The sequence below is a fragment of the Caretta caretta genome, chromosome 6, assembly GCF_965140235.1.
Source record: "Caretta caretta isolate rCarCar2 chromosome 6, rCarCar1.hap1, whole genome shotgun sequence".
NCBI lineage: Eukaryota > Metazoa > Chordata > Testudines > Cheloniidae > Caretta > Caretta caretta.
Genome location: NC_134211.1, coordinates 74,546,588 through 74,560,277, shown reverse-complemented (window position 1 = coordinate 74,560,277; position 13,690 = coordinate 74,546,588). Strand labels below are relative to the sequence as shown.

At 41.5% G+C, this 13,690-nt stretch overlaps 1 protein-coding gene across 5 annotated transcripts in view; it reads right to left on the bottom strand.

The window, feature by feature from the left end:
• FMN1 (formin 1) overlaps positions 1 to 13,690 on the bottom strand; it is a 393,819-nt gene that overhangs the window by 31,293 nt on the left and 348,836 nt on the right. For all 5 annotated transcript variants that reach the window (XM_048854639.2, XM_048854640.2, XM_048854641.2 and 2 more), the window contains one exon: positions 3,767 to 3,818. In XM_048854639.2, the coding sequence (XP_048710596.2) occupies positions 3,767 to 3,818 (52 nt within the window). The remainder of the gene's footprint in view (positions 1 to 3,766; positions 3,819 to 13,690) is intronic.

The window sequence follows — 13,690 nt, the reverse complement described above, 5'->3', positions numbered from 1 at the left end:
GGTGATGCTGAGTGTTGCCACACCTAAATTTTTTGTGTATCTAGCCCCATGTGTTTATATGGAAATTCCATGGTTAAGGTTGAGTTTTGCACTTAAAGCAGGGCTTTAACCACTTTGCTATGTATGAAGAATACAGAGTATATGCCTCAAAATTACAGCAAAAAGAAAACGAGTACTTGTGGCACCTTAGAGACTAACCAATGCTCAAATAAACTGGTTAGTCTCTAAGGTGCCACAAGTACTCCTTTTCTTTTTGCGAATACAGACTAACACGGCTGTTACTCTGAAACCTGTCAAAATTACAGCAGTTACTCTGGGGAAGCCAGAGCATATACTGTAGCTGCTTTGCAAAATAAAGCACCTGGAAATTCAGTTGCACCGGTCAGTATACTTTGGCGATTTGTGCTTCTCCAGAGTGGCATTGAGTAGCAAGAGCTACTCTATGAATAAGAGTTAAAAATTAGAAAATGATTTAAGGTTAATAATTCATATCTAGCTGATGCATCTTTAAAAATCACTTTAACATAATCGAGGATCACAGATTCTAAAATGCCTTCATCAGAATTAAAAGTTGATAACATGGTATCACTACAGGGCAGAGTTAAGGAAATCTGATTGCCCTAACTGTGCAACTCCTGCTAGGGGAGCAGAGGCAGGAGAAAAAGAGGAACCATTATAGGAGGGAGGCAATTCCTTCTAAGTTTCCACCTTTATATAGCACCAGTTGCACTAACACAGTCCCCTGCCTCAGGTCCCAAAGTAAATTCCTGGCCTAACCATCCACCACCCTCAACATTTCCACTGAATCCCCCACCTTCCTCTCTTCCCAATTTCATCCTCTATCACCCCTCCCTCCTATATAGCCCTGCTCTCGCCCACCTTGTGCCTTCTGCTGCCCAGTCTGCCTCCAGGCTTTTATAAATAACTATTGCCCATTAAAAGTGAATAATAGATCCTTTCAACTACATCCTTTCATATCCTGGAGGATTACTTGGCAAATTTTTCTATATATTTTTAAAATAATTAAAATAAAAAAAAACCAAACCTGTTTCCCAGATAACTAAAACCAATCAGCCAATTGCAAAGTAAGGGCCAATTTATCAGTACCTCTAGTTGCTTTGCTCTGCACCAGAATGGTGCAAAGCAGCTAGAACGTAACTGAGAATCTCACGCTAATAGTTTAAATGATTTTTTAAATGATTTAAGGCTGATATTGTATAGATTCAAATCATTACAAATATCACGTGGTAGGATTTTCTTTGTTTTTTGTTTGTTTGTTTGTTTACTGTTCATGTATGACATTTTGAATAGGTTAAAAAAATGCTAAGAAACTCTGAAACAAGAAACTATTAAAATGGAATTAAGGTTGAGAGTCCATAACAGTAATTTGGGGTAAAATATATCACAGGTAAACAACTTAAACACTCAGGACTCTGCCCTGTCATATAACTAGCAAGAGATCAGTACAAATAAAATTAGACTGTATAAAATTTATTATCTTAATTTTGTACTTTTAAATTCTACAGACCCTGAGCCAGGCCTTTAGCTGAGGTATACTGACATATCTCCATTGTCTTCAACAGAGCTATGCTCATTCATGCAAGCTGAGTATCCAGACTTATATTTTCTTTTTCAAGAACTATTGGTAATGGGGAATTACTATCTCTTTGCTAATTTAAATCACCTTCAGTCTCCACACTTAATATTAGGAGATTGAAAAGAATAATTAACAGCTACAGATGGGAAAACTTTAGTAAATACTCATCCATCATTTTAAACTCAGAGTAGCAAGGCTTTTATTTTAGAGCTACACAGATACAACACACTTTAACAGTGAATGATTTGCTAGCGAATATAATACCAGTAGTAGATTTGACTGCATTCTAAGAAGGAAAACAGAAAATTCTTGTATGTAAAATTTTAGTTAGTCATGGAGAAAAAGTAAAAGAGACACAGTAACTCTGAACAGTTTTAGATGAAAGCGTTTTCAAATGTTACATTTTCCAATATTGCATATCAGATATACATCTCAAGCCTGCAAGATGAGCATATAATGCAATGCACACATACAGAGGCCACAATAAAGATGAATATACTATTTCTCATCAGGACTAAATTTGTGCTGACAAATCTACATCTGTCTTTCAGATAATATGTTAAGACAAGCCCCTAACCTCATTTGGACATTGAAGATCTGGCTTCATTTTTCCAAAGAGATAACTCTTGGCTTGGGAGTGAGACAAGAAGCATTGCAATATACCTGTGCTTTGCTGTTTGTTTGTAATAATGACCGTTGATAAGCTGACCCCCGCTCTCTGGTGCTTCACTTTTTTACCAAAAAAATTTGGCTTATGAATGAGTATATACGGTACTTTTTCCGGATTAGCAATGTCATGTCTGATGTGGTCTATTACTTGGGTTTTTTATGTGTGCCCTTCAAAACTTCTGAAGAAAAGTAAATATTTTATCCTGTGTCAACACTATTCTCCTAAACAAGTTAGAGCTTACTGAATCTTATTTGAATATTGCAAAAACCCTTCAAAGAACATGATGAGCCAAAACTGTAGTTTTTACAGATAAGAATAAATCTAACATTTTTCATGTACAAGAGCCAGGCAATATCTTCAGCATAAAGCTACTAAAAATGCTAACAACTAAAATTTGTCTCATTCAGCTCATTTACAAATAGCTGTACAGCTAGCATACAGCAACATGGAAAGTAGAAGCTCCACATGAACAAAATTTAACAAGTAATACAATCTGTAATCTATTTTAAAACTATCGACTTCACTGACTTTTCCTCCCTATGCCTGCCTCCCCTTACCAAAATATGACATGAATAAATGCTCTTACATTAATTTTTTTTAAATTTCACAAGCTTCTAGTATGGTCTATTTCGCAATCTAGGTGATGAATGAGTAAAATGAGGCCCCTCTATTCGACATTGGTGAGGCCTCATCTGGAGTACTGTGTCCAGTTTTGGGCCCCACACTACAAGAAGGATGTGGAAAAATTGGAAAGAGTCCAGCGGAGGGCAACAAAAATGATTAGGGGACTGGAACACATGACTTATGAGGAGAGGCTGAGGGAACTGGGGATGTTTAGTCTTCAGAAGAGAAGAATGAGGGGGGATTTGAGAGCTGCTTTCAACTACCTGAGAGGTAGTTCCAAAGAGGATGGCTCTAGACTGTTCTCAGTGGTAGCAGATGACAGAACAAGGAGTAATGGTGTCAAGTTGCAGTGGGGGAGATTCAGGTTGGATATTAGGAAAAACTTTTTCACTATGAGGGTGGTGAAACACTGGAATGCGTTACCTAGGGAGGTGGTGGAATCTTCTTCCCTAGCAGTTTTTAAGGTCAGGCTTGACAAAGCCCTGGCTGGGATGATTTAGTCGGGGATGGGTCCTGCTTTGAGCAGGGGGTTGGACTACATGACCTCCTGAGGTCCCTGCCAACCCTGATATTCTATGATTCTATGAAAATGGCACCTCAGTACATTTTCACTGAACAAAACTGAATTATTAAATTATTCTGAGAGACCAAGATTCAATTCGCTTATGAAAAAAAAATTAAAACTGCATACTCAGATTATTTGGTTCAAACCACTTGGTTCACATCCTATTCCGCAACATGACATAAGAACGTATGACACTGAGTACTGTTTTGAACTACAGTAGCCTTTCCTATTTCATTCCTGTTGAATTCCTAGAATCAATAACATATTACATTTTGGTCAAATATCTGTTTGAAAGGACTGGAGAAGTTACCTTTTTTGTGCATTTTCCAAACAGCTCTCTTCTGTCTTATGTTCTTCTTTAGCTGCAAATGGAAAAATATTGGTATTTTAAATACGGATTTGACTATTGTACTTTGTTTTAAAGTATTCTTTGTAGTACACATTTTTTTATGTTCAGGGTTGATGGCTTGCATAATACAGATAACAATAAACATTTCATTATTTTTCAACCATTGGCCCATATTTTTAATAAGTGAGTTTTTCAGTAGGGAATACTCAGATTTTGAAAGTAATGTTTAAAATAGTTAGCGGGGCTAAGATTATGTCACAGAGGTTGCAAAAGTCACAGAATCCATGATTTCCAGCGACCTCCATGATACTGGGGACCCCAGAGCAGACCAGCCTCCATGGGCAGCAGAGGGACCCCGGAGCTGCTCAGTGGCTGGGGGTAGGGAGGGCTCCCAGACGCTGGCAGTGACAGAGGGACCCCAGAGCTGCTCAGCAGCCGGGGGCCCCCAGAGCTCCCCAGACTCCACCGCTGGCAGAGCCCCCCCAGCAGCTCTCAGCCCTGCTGGGTGGTGGGGGACCCCTCCCAGCCACTGGGCAATGGGGTCCCTGCAGCTCCCAGCCTCTGGGGGGGGGGAGGAAGAGGGGGAGGAAGGTGCAGCAGGGTGCTGGATCCTCCCTCCCCATTTTGTCAGGGACGTTTTTAGTAAAAATCAGGGACAGGTCACGGGCTTCTGTGACTTTTTGTTTATTGCCCGTGACCTGTTCATGACTAAAAATATCCATGACAAAATCATAGCCTTAAGCATATTATATCGCAACTTCTTCCTATGTAATGCAAATTATTTTTATTTCCATTTTAAAAATAACTCACTTATCTAAGTTTCCTCTATTATTAGAGACAAAAACCTGTAAGATTAACGTTATGTCTACACTGCACACCTTAGAACACCACAGCTGTGCCACTGCAGCTGTGTCGTTGCAAGGTGCATGATGTAGCGGCTCTTTGTCAACAGGAGAGAGCTCTCCTAGTGAGAAAATAAAACCACCCCCAGTGAGGGGCAGCAGCTTCATCACTGGGACAGCATCTCCTGCTGATGAAGCGCTGTCCACACCGGCGCATTCTGCCGGTAAAACTTCCGTCATTCGGGGTGTGTGTTTTTTTCACACCCCTGAATGACAAAAGTTTTAACGATGAAAGTGCTGTGTAGATATGCCCTTAATCTGTTCTTACAGGATGTACCATTGGATTTGCTGGACAGACACTAAAGAGTAGTTAATAACTTCATCCATTTCACACTAATACTACACTTTGTTCAGAAAGCTGGCAAAGTGGAAATATATGTCCCAAAATTATGATATACACTCTATATTTGCTTTTTAGAAACCATCGCCAAGATTTTTAAAAGTAACAAGTGATTTTGGATGCTTCAGTTGCTGAATACCCATTTGAGACACTAGAAGTAGCCTGATGTTCAGAAATGGAGGCTTTGCACTTTCTGAAAAGGTTTCTCAAATTCTAAAATGGAGGCACCCCAGATCATTAACCACTTTTCAAAATCTTGGATGCTTCTTCTACATTCAATGTATGGTGGAACCCACTTACGTTTAATTTGGATAGAGCAAAATTCCACCTACAGGAGACATCTGCAGTAGAAAAATGTGTACTCCTATACCAGCAATAGTGCAGCTTGCCTGGTATAAGTCCTAGTGTTAACAGGACTCAGAAGTTTTAATGACACAGAGATAAAGAACTCTGTCTTGATTCTGTCCAAAGAGTCCTCACTACAGTAGAGCCTACATTAGTGCTACTGCATCACTGACAACTGTTGACAACTGTCTATGGTTATAAATTTTTTCTTTTAGTGTAGACAAAGCCATAGTGAAGTGGACTAAAAGTCCTGAATTCCTTCTTTGCATTACAATGAACTTTGACTTTTCTTAGGCCATGTCCACACATAAACTTGCAACCATTTAACTAAAGACTTGCAACCATTTCACTAAAGGTTTGATTTTAAACCAATGTAATTAAACAGGTAAAATGCCTTGGTGTGTACACACTGATTTCGGGCTGAGATGACTGGTATATATCAATTTAGCTTAAACTGATTCTTTACCAGTTCAGATAAACTGAAATAAGCCACTTTTAAATGAAAATAAGAGTGTCTACAAAGGATTTTGCACCAATTTTAAATTTTAAACCAATTTAAGTTAAACCAGTGCAACACTCTTATGTAGACAAGTGGTTTACACACAAACTGGAACTGAAGTAACCAAAAAGGCTATTATCTACACAATAAAGTTGCACTGGTTTAATTTAAAGCTATGCCTATACTACTAGCCCTGTTGAAGCATAGCTATGGTGCTGTAGCTATGAGCAGGTCTACACTTAAAAGGCTGCATTGGCGCAGTTGTGCTACTGTAGTGCTTACACTGATGGGAGAGCTTTTCCCATTGGCATAGTGAATCCACCTCCCTGGGAGGCAGAAGCTATACCAACGGGAGAAGCTCCCCTGTTTATATGGTGCTGTCTACATGGGGTGGTTAGGTTGGTCTAACTATATTGCTCAGGAGTGTGGATTTCCCCCCCCCCCCCCCCGAGTGATGCAGTTACACTGCTCTAGCTCTGTAGTGTAAACCTGGCCTATTTCGCTGCAAATCCATAAAGTAGACACAGAATACGTCAATGGAAAGAGTTGTTCTGTCACTGTAGGAACTCCATCTCCCCACCCAAGTGATGGTAGCTAGGTTGACAAAAGCATTCTTTTGTAGACCTAGCTGTCTCTGTATCAGGCATTAGGTCACCATAGTTACAGCACTCAGGGGTTTGGATAAATTTTAAGTGTAGACCAGCCCTACAATATGATTTTAAGCCAATTTAGTTTAACAGGTGCAAAAAACATTGTGAATGCTTATATTTTGGTTTCAAATAGGATTACATAGATTTGATATACTTGCTTATATTCAGTTTGATTTAAGATGAACCAAACTAAACCATTCTTAAACTAAAATAAAGATATCCAAACAGGGGTTTGCACTCATTTTAACTAAACCATTTAAAAACTGACAAGGTAAACTAGTGTATTGCTGCAAACAGAGAAGGCAAAAACTGGTTTTAATTCACAGCTTTTGTTATTCTTCTGCAAGTCTGTGTGTAGACACTCTTATTTCAGCTTAAATGTGTCCTATTTGGATTTAAGTTGATTTTAACTATTTAAACTAAATCAAAATAAGACACTCTTAACCCAAAATATCTGTCCACATAAATGTACATCCAAAAACCTAAAAGTTTGAATTAAAACTGATTAATGGCTTGTCTACAAAAGAAAGTTAGATTGGTTTAATTTAAATTGGTTTTTGAACCAATGTAGTTAATAGTGTGCCACAGGATGGCTGGCCCCAGTACAAGCAATAGAACCAGCGCCTCTGTGCCAGAGCAGGTGCTCCCATTTGGCCAAATAAGAGGGTGGGGCAGCACCTGGGGGACATAAAAGGTCAGAGAATCCTGGTAAGAATCAGCCAGGAAACTGACACAGGTCTTTGGGGGAAAGCTGTGGAGAAGAAAGCTTGCTGCAGGCCCTCCCTGGGAAGAGGGAGGAATTGTATAGGAGACTGTATGTTTGGGACCTGGGAGAAGGCTGAAGTTCAGGAAAGCAGCAGGAGGGGTTTGCTGGCTGGCACCCCAAAGCCAGAGCAGGGCTGGAGGGGCAGCAGAGGAGAATTGCCTGCTGGTTCTAAGCTGGAGAACCAGAGCCAAGGGCCAGAGAGGGCTGAAGGCAGGAGAACAGTGGAGGGGCTTACCCCCGACATCCACAGAGCAAGAAGCTGGACCCAAAGGAACCGTGAGAGGCCAAGGAGAGTGAGGGATGCTCCACTGGTTAGGATGCTCCCAGCAGAGAAGCTGGGGGGTTGCCACTGGGAAAAACAGGGTTGCGCTCCAGGGAGGTCGACATTCAAAGTACCTGGCTTACTGGCTGGGGAAAACCTCTCTGACTGCTGGGACAGAGTTGCTGGGACTGTATGTTGCATGTACCGTTGGACTATGCTGGAGGAAATCTAGACCATGGTTGTGGGACTCTTCTTATGATTTATGCGTATGGAACTTTTGTAATAAATTCAGAGGTGCTCACTTTCCAGAGTGCCAAGGGTTGCTCGCCCTCTGGCCCTGCCCCAGGCCCTGCCTCCACTCCACCCCTTTCCCCTAGGCCCCACTCTACCCCCACCCAGCCTCTTCCTGCCCAGTTCTGCCCGTGAGCGCGCCGTGTCCTCGCTCCTCCCCAGCCTCCTGCATGCTGCAAAACAGCTGTTCATGGTGGACGGGAGGTGCGGGGAGGGAGGAGGAGGTGCTGATCCATGGGGCCCACTGGTGGGTGGGAGGTGCTGGGGGCTGGGCTGCTGGTGGGTGTTCAGCACCCACTATTTTTTCCCTGTGGGTGCTCCAGCCCCTGAGCACTCATGGAGTCAGTGCCTATGAATAAATTAACCTCACAAGGTCCATATTTATACTTGGAAAGACTGTGGATTATTTCATGGGATTCTAAAGGAGAGAAACTGAGGCAGACGAGCCTGTGGTGCTGTAGGAGAGCGCTCCAGACAGGCCTGCCTTATGACAGTGCAAAAGGCTGTGTGGATACATATTCTGGTTTAGACTAGACTTATTTTACATTGGTTTTAGTCAATTAGGAACTGGTTTCCATGCAATTGACATAAGCCATGCAGTCTGTGAGAGTTCACAGAGCCTTCTGCACCAAGTTAACTAAACTAGATGAAAAACCCCTGAAAGTACGTGCAGACAAGCCCTTAGTTCCCTCAGTCTAGGTTGTCTCATGGTACTCCTCTTGAAATGCAGCTATTGTCACCCTGGACATAGGTGTCAAGTGCTACATTTCAAGTGAAAGATCATTTCCTTGTTTGCTCAGGGTGAACAAAAAAGAATAAAAAAAATTGCCATTATCCCATGAGACGAGGAGTGCAATATAGTTCCTGGCTCCTGACCATCCACTAATAAAGTGGATGGTGGCTAATAAAGAGTAAGAAAGATGTAAAACTGGACTTCAGCTATGTCTACACTACAGACCTTACAGCACACAGCTGTAAGGTCTCCCATGTAGCCGCTCTGTGCTGATGGGAGAGGGCTCTTCCACTGGCATAATTAAACCACCCCAATAAGCAGGGGTAGCTGTCTGGGGGAGAATGTTTCCTGCTGACATATCACTGTCTACACCTGCGCTTCTGTTGGTGTAACTTATGTTGGGTAGGGATGTGTTTTTTCACATCCCTGAGCGACAAAATCGTATCGACAAAAGTGCTAGTGTAGACCAGATGTAAGGCTGGTCCTTCCTGCAGTTGCTTGCAACAAGGAGTGAAATGGAAACAGGCCCCCATTAATGTATCTGCTACCAGTGGGAGCTACTGCTTTTGCTCCACAATGGAAGTGGAGATACAGCCTCTTCCAAGAAGCATCTCTTTCTCCATAGAGCTACCAGTCCCTCCTACAACTCCAGGGTGTGAAGAAAGGCCCAGCTATAATTCATAGGTGAAAAAGGAGGGGATTTTTTGCCAGTAAGGCGCCCACTGCTGTTAAAGTGAAAATGTCCTTAGATTAAAAAAACAAAACAAAAACAAAGCAAAACAGTTATTATTCTACTTATACGGTATTTCATTGTGTTTATCTGATAAGGAAAACTCAGAAAATATTCTTTGACAATTTTTATAGTGAGAATTTCAATTTTAAAATGATTTCACAAAACTAAACTAATCTTTTAAGTCACTTGCAGAGTCCCATATAGTCTGCAGCATAGTGAGACCAATTCTGTGACAAACACCCATACATTTTATACCTCTCTTACAACCTTTAGCTGAGTGGTTAGGGAACTCACCTGAGATGTGGGAGGCCTTAGTTCAATTCCCCCCTCTGCTTGATGAGAAGGGATTAAAACAGGGGGTCCCCATCTCTTAGGCAGGAGAGTATCCTAGCCATTGGAATGCTGGGATATTCTGATGTGGGTCACTCCATATATCTCTTGTTGAAGCATTCCACTTTAATTAAATAACTGCATGTTAATTGGGCCAGAGAGAGTGAGAATCATTCTGTAGTTCATTGGCTAAGGCACTCACCCAAGAGATGGGAAATCCCTTCCCCTCATCAGGCAGAGGGAGGAATTGAACAGAGGACTGCCACATCCTGGGTAGGTACCCTAACCACTGGGCTAAAGGTTACAAAGGAGGCTACCTCTTCCTCCTCCCCTGTCTCTTCCCCAGGCCATTTTGCATGGAGTTAGGCTCAGAGCATGCCTACTGGACCAGGCCCCAAAGGGAAGACAGGTGCTCCTCCAGCTATCTTTCCCCAATTTGTAGATCACACTGGGGTTTAGATGTGAGACAGGCATCTGAACACCTAGAGCTTGTCTACACTGAAAACTTACATTGGCATCGCTATGTCTCTTAGGGGTGTGAAAAATCCACATCCCTGAGAGAAAATGTTAGGCTGACCTAACCGTTCGTGTAGACAGCACTAGGTCGATGGAAGAATTCTTCCATCAACCTAGCTACCACGGTTTGGGGAGGTGGATTAACTACAGCAATGGGAGAACCCCTCTCATTGCTGTAGTCAGTGTCTACACTGAAGTGCGACAGTGACACCGCTGTAGCATTATAAGTGTGGACATACCCCTAGAGTGAGGCAGCAGTGTGCGTGCCCAGAGGCAGAAACTTAGGCAAAGCAAAAATTTAGGCCCCATGTGAGTTCGGGGACCACAGGGTTAGATGGCAGCTGAGAGGGCGTTTTGTGGATTGCAGTGGTGCTTTAAACTGGAACTGAGGTGCCTAAAACTGGGATTAGGCACCTAAGTCCCTTTGTGGATCTGCCTGAAGTCTTTTCCCTTTCCCCCAGGCCTGGCGGGATCAACCCATCCCTAAGAAAAAAATGCTAGAAGTCAGTACTGGTGGGGAGTGAGGGTGGAGCTGAGGGAAGGAGAAATTATAATAGGATTGCATGCTCAGGGCACAGTCCCATAATCAGAAATGAACCACTTTGATTACAGAATATTCTAATTATATTGTGCTTCCTTCTGGCATTTTAAACAAGTGTATCGATAGATGAATTGTATGGTATGAATCCTAATAATTTTGATCAGATTTTTTTTTATTTTGGCAGGTTTACTATTTTTACTCCATGTAAGTCAGCATTCAGTGGCATGGTTACTTTTTTACTTCAGCCAAAGTTACTCAGCCACTTTGATTTATCATCACCTCCATGGACCATCTCTAGTTTTCAACCAACCTATCAAATACTGTGTGTATTAAGACAGGTTTCAGAGTAACAGCCGTGTTAGTCTGTATTCGCAAAAAGAAAAGGAGTACTTGTGGCACCTTAGAGACTAACCAATTTATTTGAGCATGAGCTTTCGTGAGCTACAGCTCACTTCATCGGATGCATACCGTGGAAACTGCAGCAGACATTATATACACACAGAGATCTAAGGTGCCACAAGTACTCCTTTTCTCTTTGTGTGTATTAACTAACTGATGCTAGTTAACTGTGTGTGACTTGGCAAGTTTATGCAGTGTATTCTTAAATGAAATTTTATGTAGGATCCTTTAATCCTCTTTACTAATAATCTACTTCACTGTTGACAAATACAATATGAATATAGTGAATACCAACTGCTAGATGTTGACAATTCTGATACTACAACAAATTAAAATGTGTGATGTTTATGAAAATATAAATTTCTTGAAATCTGGTTTAAATGTGCATTCAAACTAATGAATGGGAAACAATTATTTAAAAAACTATTTACAAGTATTTTACATGCAATTGAGTGATTTTTTAGGAGTACACATATGAAGGCTGTAGGATGTAAAAACAGAAAGTAGGAAGGAGAATTAGAATATCATCTTTGCATTTTTATACCATTAAATTTAAATATACCGGGTTTTAAAAACTCAGCATAATAGACATAAATCAATAGGATGCCCACTAAAGAAGTGGATGTTATTGTATTGTTACAAACGGAGAAACCCAGTTTTGCTAATGAGACAGGGAGATTTTATACTTCACATGAGATTCATCCAACTTCAGAAAGCATTTACTTTTCTTTTACAGATCACAGTACTTAATATACCATACTTAGAATATGTACAATAACAATAGGACACAAAGGTGCTCAGAAATAACAATGGGATCAGTTACAGAAAAGGAGGATTATTGTTACTTCACACCAGAAAAGTAAAACAAAAATGTCAAATGAAATCAACACACTGTAAACTCATTCTGATTTACCTAAAGGATATTAATTAAATTAACAAGTGCCAGAAAATTCAGAGCTTTTTGTGAGGAGATACTGGAAGAAAAAGAACATGCAGGATTTCATCAATCTCAGCCTGGACCAGTCCACACAAGAGATCCACTTCCTGGACACTACAGTGCTACAGTCACATAAACACCGCCCTACACCGAAAGCCTATTGACGGTTATAATTACCTACATGCCTCCAGCTTTCATCCAGACCACATCACACGATCCCATTGTCTATAGCCAAGCCCTAAGATACAACCGCATTTGGTCCAATCCCTCAGACAGAGATAAACACCTGCAGATCTCTATCAAGCATTCTTACAACTACAAGAGCCACCTGGGGAATTGAGGAAACAGATTGACAGTGCCAGAAAGGTACACAGAAGTCACCTACTACAAGACAGGCCCAACAAAGAAAGTAACAGAACGCCACTAGCGGTCACCTTCAGCCCCCAACTAAAACCTCTCCAGTGCATCATCAAGGATCTACATCCTATCCTGAAGGATGATCCCTCACTCTCACAGACCTTGGGAGACAGGCCAGTCCCCACTTACAGACAACCCCCCCAACCTGAAGCAAATACTCACCAGCAACCACACACCACACAACAGAAACACTAACCCAGGAACCAATCCCTGCAACAAACCCTGTTGTCAACTCTGTCCGCATATCTATTCAAGAGACACTATCATAGGACCTAACCACATCAGCCACACCATCAGGGGCTCGTTCACCTGCACATCTACCAATGTGATATATGCCATGATGTGCCAGCAATGCCCCTCTGCCATGTACATTGGCCAAACCAGACAGTCTCCGCGCAAAAGAATGAATGGACACGAAACAGACATCAAGAATTGTAACATTCAAAAACCAATAGCAGAGCTCTTCAATCTCCCTGGACACTCAATAACAGACTTAAAAGTGGCCATTTTTTAACAAAAAAACTTCAAAAACAGACTTCAACAAGAAACTGCAGAACTTGAATTAATTTCCAAACACGATACCATCAAATTAGGCCTGAATAAAGACTGGGAGTGGCTGGGTCACTACAAAAAGTAATTTTGCCTGTGTTGATATTCACCCCATCTTGTCAACTGTTGGGAATGGGCCACATCCACCCTGATTGAATTGTCCTCGTTAGCACCGATCCACCACTTGGTAAAGCCACTCCCATCTTTTCCTGTGCTGTATATTTATATACCTGCCTACTGTGTTCTTCACTCCATGTATCTGATGAAGTGGGTAATAGCCCATGAAAGCTTATGCCCAAATACATTTGTTAGTCTCTAAGGTGCCACAAGGACTCCTTGTTGCTTTTGCTGATACAGACTAACACAGATAACCCATATTTCTAGTGCTGCCTTTGTAAAGACTTGATTTTCTTCAGTACCCTCATTATTATTATTTATTATGTGTACCATTGAGTTAGGTACTATACAAAAAGGAAGATACAATCCCTGCCCTAGAAAGCTTACTAGTTAATACTAGGTTTCAGAGGAACAGCCGTGTTAGTCTGTATTCGCAAAAAGAAAAGGAGTACTTGTGGCACCTTAGAGACTAACCAATTTATTTGAGCATGAGCTTTCGTGAGCCACAGCTCACTTCATCAGATGTTTACCGTGGAAACTGCAGCAGACTTTATATAC